At 34.9% G+C, this 17,742-nt stretch overlaps 1 protein-coding gene across 4 annotated transcripts in view; it reads left to right on the top strand.

Moving 5' to 3' along the window:
* LOC149795952 (uncharacterized) overlaps positions 1-17,742 on the top strand; it is a 209,840-nt gene that overhangs the window by 114,210 nt on the left and 77,888 nt on the right. For all 4 annotated transcript variants that reach the window (XM_089965872.1, XM_089965873.1, XM_089965874.1 and 1 more), the window contains exon 2: positions 9,980-10,339. In XM_089965872.1, coding sequence (XP_089821998.1) covers positions 10,162-10,339 — 178 coding nt within the window. In that variant the 5' untranslated portion in view covers positions 9,980-10,161. The remainder of the gene's footprint in view (positions 1-9,979; positions 10,340-17,742) is intronic.

The following is a 17,742-nucleotide window of genomic DNA, read 5'->3' as shown; positions in this document are numbered from 1 at the left end:
TGTAAAAAACTTAAAATTTACATTTAGTTGCCATTAAGGGAAACTTCAGTAACTAACCTCTGATGAATAAGGATAGTGGATCAGTGAACCATAAACTCCAATCAGCAGCTAATTGGAAACAGTCTAAATTCCCAGAACTAATTGATAACATAGGGAAAATGATGACAAATCAACATCTATACCTATGTTGTGCCCTTTACAGAACAGGTGATTTTAAATTGCACAATGCTACGGTGTCCCACACTGTTGGTGCTTCTGACTGATGCGATGTCAGAGACAGAAAAGGTAAAATAAATGAAAAAGTTCATGACATTTATATATAAAGAACCAAGCAGAAACTTGAAATTTGTTGAAGCTACGAACGTGAAGTGCAGATGTGTACAAACAACAGACAATGTGGGGAAAAGCCTGGTCAGTGAAAATGTATGGGGGCTTAGAGAACAATAACAGTGGTACATAAGTAAATATATTTATCACCAAACTTAGCACTTCTTAAAGTTGGAACTGGATTAAATGTCCCAATTTCTCTCCAGTTAATTTCTTGTTTCATATTCACCTCAAGTTGCCAGTCTCTGTGTTAATTTCGTGATAAATGTATTTATATGTTCATGGGATCTACGAAGACTTACAAAAATGGTACTTACAGCTGCCTCGCTTGGCGCTCAGCATTAAGAGGTTCGGCCCGGTGTCAGGATAATGTGACTGGGTGGGACATCATGCTACATGTCTGCGGCATGATGCCCCAGTGCTAGACATCACTATAAACTGCCACATTGCAGACATCGTAGTGATATGACAGAAAAATTGTTAAAGCTACATTAAAAATCCAAATTACATCACATCACATCACATCGTGGGATCTACGCTACTGTAATTCATAAGGTATAATGTTTATTGTTTATTTCAGTTATTTTTTTCATGTGATTGTACATTTTTTCCTACTTATTTAATTTCCTATTTTTAATCATGAAACTAAATTAAAAACAAGACAAATAACACAGGATCCACTATATTAGTTGACTATGACACAAAGAGAAACGTACTTGTTAAAAATCTTTAAGTTTGAGATTGTTGATATTTATTGCTTATCATCTAGATATGAATCCTTTTTATATAAAAAAAATATTTACTATTATTGCATGTTCGGGGTATGTAACTATATTTGTTGATTTTATTTTATAGATTATTTTTGTTTGTTCAAAAATATACTGTACAATATGTTATTTTATATCAGTATGCTTATACCAACATGAAGTACCCTTACAAGGAGCACATCCATTTACCAACTGGTTACAAATCTGGTTATTCAGAATAAAATGTTATCGTCTTTATTTGGAACTAATCATTGACAAAGTTAGTAGGTAAGGAAACAGACAAAATAATGCCTTTTCACTTCTATTATTTTTACTTTTATAATACATAAACAGTGAAGCTGCTGAAAACCTTGATTTTTAACAAACTTATTAGACATCAAAATAAGCTCTAGTCACACCTACAGTACCAGGTGGAAAGAACTTACTTCAGTATATTGTAGCTAATGAGGCAGCGATTTTGTGTATTTGGTTAATCTAGGTATAATCAATGTTTATGAATTTTTGTCAACTAAATGCCAGCCAAAGAAGATACATTTGTATATTTTGGGTGTAATAGGAGTATATTTGTGCAAACACAATAACATAAATATAACTTTAATACCTATGATGCTTAATATAAACAAGGTACCCTTGGAGGGGGGGTTATTACACAATGGTGGGAAAAAACGAAATTCTAAATATTGAAAACCGTTATGTCAATATGCATAGTTGAAAAAAAGTCAAGAGTTTTGTATATATATAAATTATACACAAGAGCACATCATTAAAAAAGAAAATGATCTGTAAGTTATGCTGTGCGAAGAAAATTTTCTTCCAGTTTGTTTCACAAATCTGTGATGTATTAATAGGTAGTATGCACGTCTTCAACAGCGTGATCTTCCATTCACAGCTGTCTCAGTACAGTGATGAGACCACATACGGTCCTCCCATACAAGAATTCAAAGGTAGCAAACCCTAAACTCACTTGTGGTACTTCCCGATATACGAAAAGCATGGCAGGAATATACCGATCTCAATCTTTGGGATAACCTTCACACAGCTTCTTAAGCGTGTTTTTCAGAGTCCTGTTAAACCGCTCGACCAGTCCGTTACATTGGGGGTGATACATTGTAGTCGTGAGGTGCTTAATCGAGATCAGTCAATTCACCTGTCCCATCAGGTGACTCATGTGTGTCCCTTGATCAGTCAGGATCTTGTCGGGCACTCTGACTATTGACTAAATCCCAAGCAGCGCTTCAGTGACGGTTTCTGAATCAATATTATGCAACGCAACAGCCTCCGGATAGCATATAGCGTAATCTACGACCGTTAAAATATAATGATTTCCTTGCATAGCTGCCAACCTTCCAAGCTCACAATTAGTGAAATTAATGATAAAAGGTCGTGAATTTGGACATGAATTAGTGAACAATACCATGACAGTAACTCCATCCATTCTGACCGTCAATACTACACTATATCAAGATCGCAATATAAAACTAAAACACTACATATCTGCAGAAATATATCTTCGTTTCTATTTATTATGGTATTCATAAACTTCTTGATCTTGTGGTTATTTATCAAGACATGATACTGTGGCAGACTTGAACTTCTTCAACTGCTTGATCTTAAACTAGTTTTCTAAACAGTTCAGACTTCTTTCCTGTTGGTTGATTTTGGTGACTAAAATTGCTGACAAATTTTCTGCAGCTAAAGAGAAAATACTCTTTCGCTGTCACTGTTGCTGTGAGAAATGCACAGGAGCTGCAGTGGGGCCCCGAGTGGTCTAAAGAGCTCTGTCAGGGATCACTGCCATCTCACCTCTGTCTATGTGGGTTCGAGTCTCTGGCTCGGCCAATGTGGATATGTGAGAAAGCTTGCCGATGTTGTAACACACTGTGTGCAAAAATCAATGTTTAATGGCGGAATGCATGGCCAATTTTTTATTTATTCCAAATTAAACTTCTTTTTTTGAGCAATACATTTCCTTTTCCTTGGTGGTGAAGACATTTTCACCTCACTTCTCCTTAGGCACAAAACTTGCTTGAAATGCTCGCATCCTTTTCTGGTGTGGTGACACAAGATCCCCTTCTTGGATACAAACTTCAGTACACCATTCAAAGTTTCTTTCTCTGTTTCTTCTGCAGCATAATTATGCAACTGCATCAGAGTTGCAGCTTCCTCAACTCGGCTGAAGTACATTACTTACCAGTGTTGATGTAACATCCATTGGCGTCGGTTTTGTCTGCCCACTCTTGGACCTATTTCCGTAGCACTAACTGGCATCGGTGTGCAGGTTTCAATTGCGGCAGCACATAACAACGTCCCAGTATGACGTCATGTGATAGCCCATCCAAGCACACAACTTTAATTTTAACAGTAACCTGCAGACATCAAACACATGGCTGCAGTATATTTCCAAGACAGTAGATTATAGCTTATACATGACTTTATAGCTGGGGCTTAGCAAATGTGACAATAGCATAACAGTGAAATATAACTCTGGGCAACGCCCTTGAAGACCTTTCTATCCTTTAAAACAGTCTTTAAGTAATTAAATTTCTGGAAATGGCATGCATGCATCATGCAGCAACTTTCATCACTGAAATATAACTCTATGGGTGATATTAACAATCCCTTTAAACCTTGAATACCTTCCAAATATAATTTTAATGAAACAAAGTTGTTTCTAAGACATCAAGCAACAATTTTTTGTAGACTTTATATCCATGAAACATCAGTACATGGGGCCATAGTACATGTAATGGTCCCAATATATCTTTCCAAAAATAAATACCTTCTTTTAGGTCTAAAGTCTGAAAATGTCCTTAAGACATAACCAAACAGCAAGATGTACCCTTCACTACTGTGAAATATGACCCTACCATCAGAAAAAGTTTCCTCAATGACTTTCATTATTTTATTGTGCAAGATTCTTAAACAAAATGTTAGATTCAGTCTTTTCCAGCAACATACTCAGAATCACACTTGTTACAAACAGAATACAGAAAAAACATTAAAATTGGTTAAATGTCACTAACTTAAAAGATAAATAAATAAATCAATCAATCCAAATTAAAACATTATTTTATTAAATATATTAAATGTTTATAAAAACATCAAGTACAATTTTTAAAAAAAAATTGCCAAATAGATAATCAGATGAAATACATACATAAATCTTTGAAAACAAATATGAAATAATCAGATAACTGAGAATTTACTCAGAATTTATTTTGTAAAGATTCTTTATTCTTACACATAATGTAATTTGAAAGTACACAAGAGATAGATATACACACACACACATATATATATCAAAACACACAGGACCACACACATTCTGATAACAATTTCTTATAAGCCTTCTGATCCAAGTCCAACATTCACAGCCATGCAGAACTTCGAGAAAGAGCACAATTAGAATTCGAAGTAATGTGGGCAATTTCTCAATAAATTTTGCCTATTGGAGCCCAATACTTCAAATTACCCATAAATAACATAGTATGCAAGGGAGGCCACATTTCTTTTCCCTGTGACCTATTATAGAATTGACCCTTTTAATAAATTTAGCACTGATATTTCGCTTAGAGATTCGACTTGTAAGTTCTTCTTCAATTTTGACTGAGTATACCTTTAATACCACCTATATAAAAGACGTGCATAAAGAGGCAAGGGATTATTATATCTTTCAGGATGATAATGGTTTAGGCAAGGTATTCTATACAATATGTTAAGGAAATCCAGGGTTCAGTTTAAGTGTGCCTTAAGGTAAGAAGGAAGAAGCTAGATATAGGGCTGCTTCATATGCTAAGAAGCTGAGCAGTAAGATGTTAACTCATTTTGGATAGATGTTTGGTACGAGTAAAAAGAACCCACTCACCTCTATCAAAGTCCATGAGTAATGTGACAGGCTAGCAAGACATTGCTGCAGTGTTGCAAAGTCGTTACTGTGAAATACATAACTCAATTAAGGTGAAACCCACAAAAGCAGTGTATTGACTGACTTAAGTAAATATACTACATCATGGAGAACTTCTGCTCATGATTAAAAACGCTATTGCTAAGTTAAAAACTGGTTATTCACTGCAAGCTGATTCTCCTCAAGCAGCACACATTAAATATTCTAGCCAACATTTGCATCTATTACGTATGATTTATTTCAGTAGCATGTTGGTGCATTGCTTTGCTCCTTTTGACCACACTAGAGTAACTAAAATACCAATAATCATGTCCGAGACTGAAGATATATCCGTGTAATGATTGGTCTTCAGTATTTAGAATAATATGGCTGACAGTTGTGCATTAAGATTTCTGAGCCCCCAGTCAGCTTAAGTCAACACATATACAAATACAAGACCCATTAAATTAAAAATATTATAAACAAATAAAATTTAAAGAATCTTTATAGTAACACAAGTTCTCAATTTCTACTCAAAACTATTCTGGTTAAAAGTCATAACTGAAATCCTCAGCTATCTTGTCTTAAGCTTGCAGCAAGCTTCCTGCAAGCTTGTCGTAAGTGTAAATTTTGGTTTGTGAGCTCTATACAAATATGCTTCTCCTTTTCACCACTTTTCTTTCTCTTTCTTCCTTCCTTCTCTGATTTCCTTGTCTCCTTTCTCTCTTTCTTCTAACAGGGCACTGCTGCTTCACTTTCACCCAGAAAACTTCTCTCAAATCCAGTTCCTTTATGATTCAATTCAATCCAATTTATTACCTGTACTCAGAGTGACTTTCCTTTGAATCCTTCCACCCACCCAGGTTCCTTGTACCTAGAACATGGTGACCACACTCTAGATGCTAATTCAGTTTCTCTCGACCAAATTCTTTCGTGCACTGCCCAAATTTACTGAAGTCTTCCTACAGATGCTCTAGTTTCCCATATGTAAATTTAGACTCTTGTCTACTTTGTGAGCTCTCTAGTCTACTTTGTCTGATTGGTGTGTACTCATCCTTTGAATGTTTGGCTGACCTGTCAACGTTCTTAACACAGGATGTGTAAGATTCCCTACAATGCCTTGGGCATTAACTAAAGTGAGGAACTGAGGATTCCATCTTTTTGAAGTATTTTTGGTGGTCTAAAATCACAAAACACCAATGATGGGGACTCCTGCTTGTATAGTAGATTAAAATTCAAGATTAGAATTCATTTGGAACATCACTGAAATTCATTCAGAGCACTATACATTTGGACTTGTAATAGAACTCTTAGGATTATTTGGGATTTAATGTACAATGCTGTAAGTTCCTTTTAGATTTTCACTTTGTATTGTAGGGTAATAATTTATTTATTGAATTTTACAATTTGTTGGTTTTGCTTTTTCTATTTCTTAGATTATTCAAAAGATCATACCGTCATAACAATAGAAACCTTCCATTGTATGATGTTTGTTTGCATTTTAAGTGGCACAACATACAACAGTTTTGCTTAAAGTTGCATCAGATAGCAACTATGTCTTTCCGTGTGAGAAATGGTGTGCGGCAAGGTGTTCTATCCCCATTTCTGTGTAATGTGTATATTAATTACTTTAATAGTGATTTGAATAGGTCTTCGATTGGATGCAACATTGGCAGTTTCTTTATGAATAACGTTAAGTTTTGCTGATTATGTCTCTGTACTTTGCCCGTATATTAGTGAATTACAAAAGTTGTTTAGCAAATGCTATTGAATACAGCACAGAAAGTGCTGTATGTGTTTCAAACATCAGAATGTAAAATGGTGTCCATACCTGAAGTTAGGCTATGCAGAGAAATTTTTTGCTGTTTATGAGTGAGTATGTATACCTAGGGCATTTGTTTAGTTTTGTTAGATGATTGTGATATATACAAATGCAAGATAATTCTCTTTTCTCTTTATATTCAAGTAAACATAATATTATAACCTTTTAGAAAATGTTATATGGATTTTCAAGTTTGGTTCATTAAATCATATTGTTCAGATTTGTATTATGCCCCTCTATGGACAAATCTGTCATATTTTACCATGACACTGTTGAATGCCTGTTACAACAGTGCAGTTAGATTTTGATACTGACGTGTATCAGATATTAAGGATTTTGAGTTATTGAAAATTACAGGCACAAACAATGAAGTTTTGATCAATAGAGCATAGAAATTCAAAATACTCTTAATACAAGATAAACTTACATCAGCATTTTTTTTATGGTTTCTTGTTTTTTGGTATTTTGTTATCACAAAAATTTTAAATCCACTTTGGAAAGATAAAATCTACATACACAACTAAGCATCAAAATACTTAATGGAGACTATTTACTCTGAATGACCACTGACCTTTAAGGTTCTTCGGTGTGTAAAAACAAGATTGAGAACTAAGTGTCCATTTCTGTGTATGTTGAAATTGTATTGTTTCATGACTTTTCTCATGATTATATGTTATATATGTATTTTATAAGTAACCTTTGTCAATACTCAAGTTAATGGTTTTGTTGACTAGTGACATTTCTTTTATAAACAGCATAATACATAGATAAAATCTCCCTATTATTATGTATTAAATATTCAGATCATTATTATTGGAGGTAAACATGTTTACTTTTATTGGAGTGAAGGACTTTAGATTTTTACTTGGAAATTCCTGATTTTGTTGACAAGCTACATGAAATGCTTTATAAAGGAAATTGACCTACATCCTGGCTTTATTATTGTGCCTTAGCTTTATATAATAATGTTTTTACTCCAAAATCATTCATTCTGACCTTAACATCCAAAGTGAAACCAACCTTATTGTTGTGTTCAGTTTCTAGCTTGGGTGTTTTTATTTACTTAAATTATTCGTTGGAATTATAAAGTGCTCTTTACTAATTCTTGGAATAAATCATTATTTTGGGAATTCATTTAAGGACATTTTGGATGATATTGTGGTAGAAGACCTTTAACACATCACCACATTCCAGGTCATTGGCACATTAGCACATTAAAGACTACAGGCACATCAGCACATTCAGTATTGGAATTTTTTTGGAACACCAATGGAATTCATGTGGAACTCTAAACATTTGGACTTGTAATAGAACTTTTAGGACTAATAGGGACATAATTCAACATGCTGCAAATTCGTTTTAAATTTTCACTTTTATTTCTGGGGAAATTATTTGTTGAATTTTAGAAACTTGTTTGTTTTCACTCTTTTCTGTTACTTATTATAAGGCCATAGAGTTCATCTATTACATAAAGGATATTTGCTTGAAATGTCAGATATAATTCATTAAGTGAGTGGAAAACTCAGTATTTTAATGTATTGGCTAGCAAAATGTCCAGGTGCTGAAGTAGCAGATTGTTACTGTATCCAGCACAGTGTCTGTGGTTTACTATTTATATTCTACTGTGTTTTGTGATTATTCACACAGAAAATGTAAACAGTTACATAATTCTCATTCCCAATTCGAAGTAAAATAGCTCATTAACAAAATAATAATTCGCTCCTTCCTGGATTTCAAGTGGAGTCGTCATTATCAGGAGGCAGCCATATTTATCACTTGGCCATGTAAACATCTTTGATTAACTTTGAATTTCATGGTTATCTTGTTACTGACATGGCAGTACAATTAATTATTATAATTCACATTGAATTACATGTGTATTGCAATTATTTTACTTAGAAGATCCACAAATTCGCAGCCTAGCAATAAAACAAATCAGTGAGTGATATGAGGATGGTGTATGAATAATTGCCATGGGTAATGATACAAAAATGGCAGCCAGGTCTTAAAATAATTTCCAAATGCAGATGAATCTTTGCTAGCTAAAGTTTCATCAGTCAACATCATTTGGCCATCATTTGGTGGCCGCTAAAACACCAGCAGGTTTGATCACTTTACTGTGGAGTCAATGAGAATGAGAGTGTGATAAACAAATGTTGTTGAAAATCATCATAAAAAAACTGATCATATCGTCTGGACATGCTTTTGGTACCACCAAGTTAGCAACATAAATGTGCAAGTTCTAAAGAACTGGCGCAACTTTCAGTAAGCTTCTCCAAACATCAAAAAGATGCTGTTATATGCCAATGCTTAGGTATTAGTTCAAGTGGTGAAGACTTCAGGCACCCATTACCTGAACCTAATTATTGAAAAACTCTCTGCTATGCACTGAAAACATGTCCATGTATAAATGCAGGAATTAATACTGTAATTGTTACAGTAAGAAAAACTCGGGAACAAAACAATACAAACATCACTATACACATTAATTGCATAAAAGTTTTTACAAGTGGATATAAAGGTTGTATTCATAGCACCGTATATACATTGTTGGGCCCTGGGTGGCCAAGTGGTCTAAAGTGCTTGCCTTTCCCAATCACTGCCATCTCACCTCTGTCTCCATGGGTTTGAGTCTCGGGATTTGGGCAACATGAGTATGTGAGAGTGCTTGCCAGTGGCTTTTCATGAGACATTGGTTCATTATAAGTGGGGTTTTCCTGGGTTCTTCTTCAGCCACCTGTTACACTGGCTGCCATTTAAATAGCCTATCATGGGTGAAAAATGATGTTAAATCCACTACAACAAAGAATATTCCAGCATTAGGCTTGCTGATACTCAGAATTTTAATTAGTATGCAGGGGATGGAAATAGATAGGAACCAAAGGATTTGCAACAATTTGCAGAGAACATTTTATAGGTCTTAGAATCGGACACTACAGCAACTTCTGTGGAACCCTGTAACATAAAATATGGCTCTTGATGGTCTTGTGCTAAGTAACCCACACAGAGGTGAGATGTTGTTGTAGGGTTTAACGCCATTTTTCATTTCGTTTTACTGTTGATACAGACTTATGGTTTTCAGTTTAAGGCAATTACTTGAAAAAAATAAATAGAAGGCTTCGCTGTAATTAATATTCAAATTGCCTTTAGTCCAGTCAATGTACTGTTTTATATTTTCAGTGTGCAGGAATGCTGAAATTTCTCCTGGTCCAAACTCAGCATCACTTGGTTCTTCACTGACCCTCAGATGTCGATACATTGGCAAGGGAAATGAAACAGCTATCTATTGGTATAATGGTTCTAATTCGGATATTCTTACATTAAGACCAAGCACTAATAGACCAGAATGTAAAGTGTTTACCATGGTTAATAGTTCCTTTGATCCAGGTCGGATAACTTACACATGTGACGCAGAGCGTGACATGTACAATTTGACAATTAATCCATTACAGAAGGTCGACAACAATGTAACATGGTCCTGCACATTTCTAGATCCAACACCAGATCCTGTAAAAGCCGAGTTCGTCATACGTATTTCAGGTAAGGAATGAAGAATTTTCAGTTTAAGGAATGAATGTATTCATGTTAATATAGTAACCATCTCAGTATGTTTGATAGACACCTCCAGTTTTATGTTTAAGAAAATAGCATGTTATAATTTCACAGCTTCCATTCTCTGTTCAGCTGCGCGTGTATGTCTGAAGAAACCTAAGCTGCAGATAATTTAATAAATGTTGTGTTCAGTTCTTTTATTGCTGTGTGATAAGGCATTAAGTATATTCATTCTGGAAGATATTCCATCCATTTTGAGGCATACGTGCTGAAAATCCATATAAAATTTTAAGACAGGACATCTGTTTGGTCAAAGTGACATGCTGTCATACCATGCTATCATATTGATTCAGTACTAAATGCTGTTAGTGTAGGTAGGGCATGAATGGTTTACATTGTTTCATTTGGCTAAGAAGGTGTCAGTCTCAGACCTGAGTGCAGAATCAGATTGTTGGATGTGAATTTTTACACACAGATTAAAGCTTAATGTGTTGCTTATCTTCCGTATTTACCATATATGTTGGGACATGATAAAATATTTTTTTTTTCCTGTCCCAGAAATCATGGTGAAACTTTTTCACCTAGGTCATATGTTCCAAGACTTAAGAATTGAAATGAATTTGTATTGTATTTGTGCTCCCCCTACTGCACGTTGCAATAAAATATAATATATAAATAAAACACTTATTTGATAACAAGAAAGAAACTAACCTTGTATGGTTATCATTTATTCCTTTTCTTCAACATGAGCATTAAAGAATAAAATATTCATGAAATCTGTATATTTATTGTAGGCTTTGATATGCAGCGTGTATCGCTTATGTCCGATAAGACGTGCCACATTGTTCATTGACGGGAACATTCAGAAACCAAGTGTGTGTGGTTGTGCTTAGAGGTTTGAATATGTTATCTGGCTAAAAACTGGATCTGACAAAATCACATACAAGAGGGAAATAGTCAGTCGATATCTTGAAGGCAACTGTCATTCATGCATGACACAGTGTTAGGTGCAAAATAATCAAGATTGAATTATATCCAGGTCTACTGTATGATAGTATGTCACAAATAAAAAATTATTATTTGAAAACACATTCACTTGAGTGTAAGTGACAATCTTTTTGCTAGCATGGGTTAAAGTATCATTACTATTTACCTGCATACATCAATGCTCCTTTGTATTAATTGTAGCCACATATGTCAGGCACATAGAAGCCCAGGTGGTGAATAAACACAACTGGCAGCAAGCAGTAAACTCCTTCTTTGAACCTACTGACAGGACATCAGAGATGGGTTATTTTTATTACAAAGCAAGCCAACATCTGAAGCCTACTTCGAAATTTTGGACACTCTGAAGCGTTTTTTTTTCTCTCTTTTTAAAGGATATCGGTACAAAGGTTATTTTATTGCAATGCAAGCTGACTATGGATTCTTTTAAGTGTGCCAATTTGTTATTTTTTATTTTAATATACAAAGATAGCAGAGATATGGAAGCTAACTTTGGTTCCTTTTCACTGGTACTCATGGAAATTTTAAAAATAAATTAAAACAGTGGAACAATTTTTAAAGTGACACAATATAGTGCTTCCTGCACAGACATTGATGACCAAGCGTCGCCCAGAAGACTCAGAGAAAATCAAATTATGTGATGAATTTGTGAAGGCCAGAAGAGAAGTAGATGATTTCGCTGACACTGTGATCATTAACATGGATGAAATTCTATTGTACTTTGATCACATTCCTGGATGGACTGACAATAAGATGTCAAAAGCATGGGAATTAGTAAGACTGGTGTAGATTTGAAAAAGTCTGACTTTATCCATTGCATTTTACGCCACAGGTGATGTGTTACCTATAACAATTTTTCACTGTATGAGAAAGCCCAAAAAAATATGCATGTACCGAAAGAATGGATTGTACATGTACAGGAGAAGGGTTGTGTTGATGAGATGCTACTGCAGTGGAATAAAGAGTTTCATCTCAAAGTACACAGATTTATATTTTGTAAAATAATATTTAAGTTGGACTATATTTATCCGACTTGTAATTTTCGAATGATTACAGATGTGTCCCACAACTTATAACTAAAATAACCCAATGTGTCTCAGAACATATGGTGCACAAAGAATTACTTCTAAAATTAATTTATGGTGTCCCAATAAATATGGCTTCCAGACATATGGTAAATGTGGTATGCTGTTTTGAGAAATTTAAAAATGTTTTAAGTATATGGCAGTGTTACCGTACCAATACAAAAAAAGAAATACAGCAGCTAACTGAGTAACCATGATTAATTTTTGCATACTGATTAGCTTGCACTCAATTCCTATACATGGAAAAGCAACAATTAGTTAGCTGCAAACTGCATTTTACTAGCAGAAATACATTACCCAATGCTGTTGTGTAGTTTTTTTGTGTGCCAAGAAACCATTGTCTATTCATGTGAATACATCCTCCCACACAGTGGAGAACTGCTGGTATGATGCAATCTACTCAGGCATCTGGCTTGGGGCATGTCCAGATCTGTCATCTTTGTCTAGGATGCCATGATGTGTGGACTTAATGCCCCTTTCAGTAACCTCATTATCTGCTCTTTCTCTCCTATCACTTTATTGTATGGAGGTTACACTAGAAGCATATCCAGTTGATATTGCTTAACTGGTCAACATTCACTGATTGTAAAACAAAATGAAAGGAAAGAAATTACAGTTCTCACCATGGGCAAACTTCCCAATTAAATGACTTAAATAAATGCACGATAAAATAATTAAAAGATAATTCTTAAGAACAATGGATATAATCATATATCAAAGGGTATTTGTATAACTTATGCATATACATGCAATTGAAATTCTTTTTTAAAGATATAGAAGATAATATTTTAACAATACAATAGTGAACACAATTCCTAGGCCAATCAACAACATTAATAACACAAACATATAAAAGCAAAAACCTTATTACAATTAAACTGAAAGATGAAATTAGTATTGTATTTAAGTTAATTATTTATGAACTGTCAATGTAAAAAATTAAAAACAAACAAAAATAACTTTTATTGCTTATTCTATATCCACTGCTTTCCTTTTTTCCGTTGCATTCCATTTTTTCATTGCATATTTTAGTCATACCAATATATAATCCACAGATCACGTTCTACAGTAGCTGGATGGTTTATCAAAGTTATTTTATGAACGGTGAACTGTATACTGTTTTATTTGTGGGCACTTGTCCAATCTTTAGCTTATAATGTTAAGCTGTCAGCCTTTGAAGTTCCCCTACCCTCACCAGACCATCCAAAAATGTCTAAAGGCTTTAAGGAGTTTCTGTATCCCACATAGTATAAGTTTTTGTTTTTCTGTAACAAATCAAAACCAATTTGGAAGAAACGAAGTATTTATTATTGTTTTTCAGGAGTTGCTCTTTGCTATTTGCATTATTTAATTTATGGTGTGTCGTACTCACAAGGTCTCTGAAGCTAGTTCCTTTGTTTTCCATGCCGGTATATTTTTTTATGACATATACTTCCTTCCTCAGACAACAGGTCTTGCAGCTGGTTTCTATATCATGGTCGCTACAGTTTTTTTAATCTTGACTAAGGATCAATCTGATGTATTTTATGTGTTATATGTTGTGCTACATTGTTTTTATCATGTTAATGTTGGGAATGACCATTTTATGTTTTAATTTGTGTTACATTTTTTAAAATCTGCATTGTTTATTTATGTACCAAAAAAAAAAAGAAAAAAAGGTGTACGGTATAATAGTTGTGTTACAGCACTTGCCTTCTCCTCACTGAACAGACGATACAAGTCCAGTATTTGTTCATTATTGGGTTTATTGTGCAATGAGGTTGATAAGTGGAGACTGATACATTTCTCCTGCTTTGTTACATACACCCTTATGATATGGGACAAACGCCAATTCACATTTTCTTGCAAGCACAAAAATCATCAGGTACTTTAATGCAATGCCATGACCACCACCCTTCAGAAGCTCCATTGGACTGAATACCACTAATATGCTGTTCATCCTATGTCGTTTATATAGACAAGTACCAAACTAACCATTCAGAAAGTTGTTTACCACTTGTAATACAATAGAACAACCCAGCATGAACAGTAATCAGGGTAGCTGCATTGCTCAGTGAATAAAACTGAACCAGTAATCCTGGTTCAATGTTACCTAAGTGGCTAAATATATGTAAAATGAGAATAACACAATAATAGCAACTGATGACTTTATTTCACTCATTAATAAACATCAACTACATAAAATAATATATCTACTTCTGCCTAATTAAAACATGAATATATAAAATTATAAAATATATGATCCTGCTACAGCTGTATAGAAATTAAGTGTTTCGATAGTTCTTCTGAATCAGTCTAGTTATTATTTTCTAAATAGTGACGAGACCGGAGTTTTTGTACATTTAAAAGTGTAATATATATATATATATATATAATGTAGAGAGAGAGAGAGATTTTCTTCATTGCGTCGCTGTATATATATGTATTTCCCCAGTCATTTTCCTTATAGCAATTGTATACTGCGAGAGAGGCTCAAAATCACTCATGCATCAGGATTAGCATAAAGACAAAACACTTAGCAAAGAATGATTCTTTAGTGAAGGCAGCAGTTATCTTCTTGTCCATTGGCATAATTACCTACAAGATGTAGTAAATACCTAATACGAGAGGGAGACAACTAGGTTAGTGTTAAGGAATAGCAGCAGCACAACTTGCCTGACATTAAAGGGCACTGAGCGGTTGTGTCTTCCTCTCTCACTCTCTCAAAAGAATTTTGTTATCATCATTGTTTCTGACAACATGTATATTAATAATTTCAAACTCTTGCAAGAAGAGAGACTAAAAAATAAACTGTTACTTCATCTTTCTATTTTTCGTCAGTAAAAGGTTGCAGTGAGAAACAAAAGGACAAAGACCATTAAAATTTCTTTTTAAAATCTAAATAATGTCAGAACACTATAGGGCAGTGGCACAAGAAGGGCCTTTGGGATACTCGCCCATACTGCATCTATTGCTAAATGTACAAAATGCAAAAAGTTGTTGTGCACATTGCAAATTATGGCCTTCTATAACCTGGAATCAAGCTGATCCCAGCCATGCCTATGGGTGATGGAGAAAACAAAATGTTTGCTCCCATTTGTAATTGGAATTTTCAGGTTTTTCTCACAGACTCCCCAAGGTGGAAGTAAAAAAATAAACCAAAAAAACATTCTGTGAGAGGCTTAGGTCTTCAGCTCAGCAGATCACCCAAAGGTCCCAGGGCTTTATGGGTCCAGCTTCGGTGGCATGTGAGGGCCCTCCAGAGGAGGAAGTGAACATTTGAAGACTTGGTTGTTTTCCTGAAAGGGAGATGTTGAACACTCATGTTCAGGGCAGTGTATTGCTCCCTCCCAAGAGGGAGGTGATGTACCACTCACCTTGTGACCCATGTAGGCAACTGATCCCTCCCATTTGGCAGTTGGACCATCACACAAGTGTGTTGCTCCCTTCCATTAAGGAGGTGGCCCACATGATGCAAGCATGCTGCTCCCTTCTGTTAGGTGGAGCAGCACACTGGCCTGATACTTCTGGTAGGGAGGTGGAGCACAGCACAAGCACGTTGCTGCATCTGGAGAACCACACAAATATATTGCTCCCTCCCATTTGGGAGGCAGTGCACTGCACATCTCACATCCAGGGATGCTTGTTACCCTCTTCCACACAGAAGATGGTGAACCGTTCTCAACATTATAAAGGAAGCTTGTTGTGTCCATTGGATGGGAATGATCAGCAGTGCACCTTCCTGAATCAGTTGAGGAATAAGTATTTTCTGATTATCACTCATTGGCCTCATGGTATGGGGATAGGTTACAGACTGTGTACTCCCCTGCCCCCTACCCCCAGCACTGGGCTCAGACTAGAGAAGGGGAATAGATCAATATCCACCCCTTTCCTGTAATCCCAACTAATCCTTATGCGATATGGGGCTTTCCACCTTAGGGGAATTTCTGCATATCTGCTGAGGGGAATTTCTGCATATCTGCTGTGACATTGCATTAGAATCAATACAGGTCTTACTTAACCATAATGTAAAGACCTTCCTTTTCTGCTGTGTCTTTCATGCTACAGTGAAAGCAAGGTGTGCAGATCTCTCATTGACACTGTATTGGCATTGTGAAGATTTCACAACAGATATACAAACAACATGATCTTTGTGCAGAATTGTGTCTCCATGATTTCCAACACTCTAAAGATGTGTTGGTTAATTATTATATGACTTTTGATCATTTCACTATAGTAGAGGTTTGACAAAAATAAATCTGGTTTTAAATTCTTTAATCTGCGTTTCTTCTAACCTTTCGTACATATTTTAGATACTTTGCAATTACCTCAGACTAACAATCTTTGACATACAACTTTATCTTGTGTAGTTAACAAAATCAGTAAAGATTTATAGAGCCTCATTTTTAAAATGTAAGTCAAATTCTAATGTTCTAACTAACAATGGAAGCAACTGAATCTTAGGGATTTGCACAGTTAGCTCTGAGAGGAATCAAATCATTCAGATTTTCAAAAATTACCTATACTTGTAATATTTTTAAAAAATGCTGACAACTGAAACTTTACTAGCCATCAGACTATGATCATCATGAAAACTTCTAGTGCAACAGAAAATTTGATAGCCTTGGGCTAGTGGACTACTGCTGAATAAATTTCTAAGGAGAGCATCTCACTTACCCATATTTCTTGGCATGGGTGAGGATTTTCAGGCCAACTTGAGCTACTTATTAATAGATATTGTGATACGATATAATCATTTAGATAATGATAATAATTTATTAATAATTAGTGTAATTATGATTAGTCCTTTCTCCACCATTATAACATGACTTGCTATAATGTACTTCTGGATATAACAGTAATGATGTAGACACCATAATTCAGACTTTAAAAGTTGTAATTAAAAAAAAATGAAAAATACATTTCAGCATCTATCAGCTGAAAATTTTGCATTGAAATTATTGTACTTGATTTGGACATTTGCTAAAGTCACAGTTTAACTCTCCATATCCACTGTTGTATTCAAGCAGATTGTTGGATGCCACCAGGCTATCCCACGTCTGTAATTATCCCTGTTTGCTAATAAGCATTGTTATTAGTCCATGTCAACTATTATATTTAGTTAAAGTACCACAGACTGTTCAATACGCCTTTAGCATTAAAAACACTGTCAAGCAGATCAGTGACTTACTCTCTGTAAACACAGCTTGCGATTATACAAATGACCAGCTTATTGTTTATCATTGTTTACTGATACCTGAATGGCAACACATCATGGAAAGGATTAGCAGCACCATGTCTTTCATACTTGTCATGGTTTTC

This window comes from Sinohyriopsis cumingii, chromosome 7 (assembly GCF_028554795.1).
Source record: "Sinohyriopsis cumingii isolate HCF-2022 chromosome 7, ASM2855479v2, whole genome shotgun sequence".
Lineage (NCBI taxonomy): Eukaryota > Metazoa > Mollusca > Bivalvia > Unionida > Unionidae > Sinohyriopsis > Sinohyriopsis cumingii.
The sequence above is the reverse complement of the archived record's forward strand: the minus strand, read 5'-3'. Positions and strand labels throughout refer to the sequence as shown.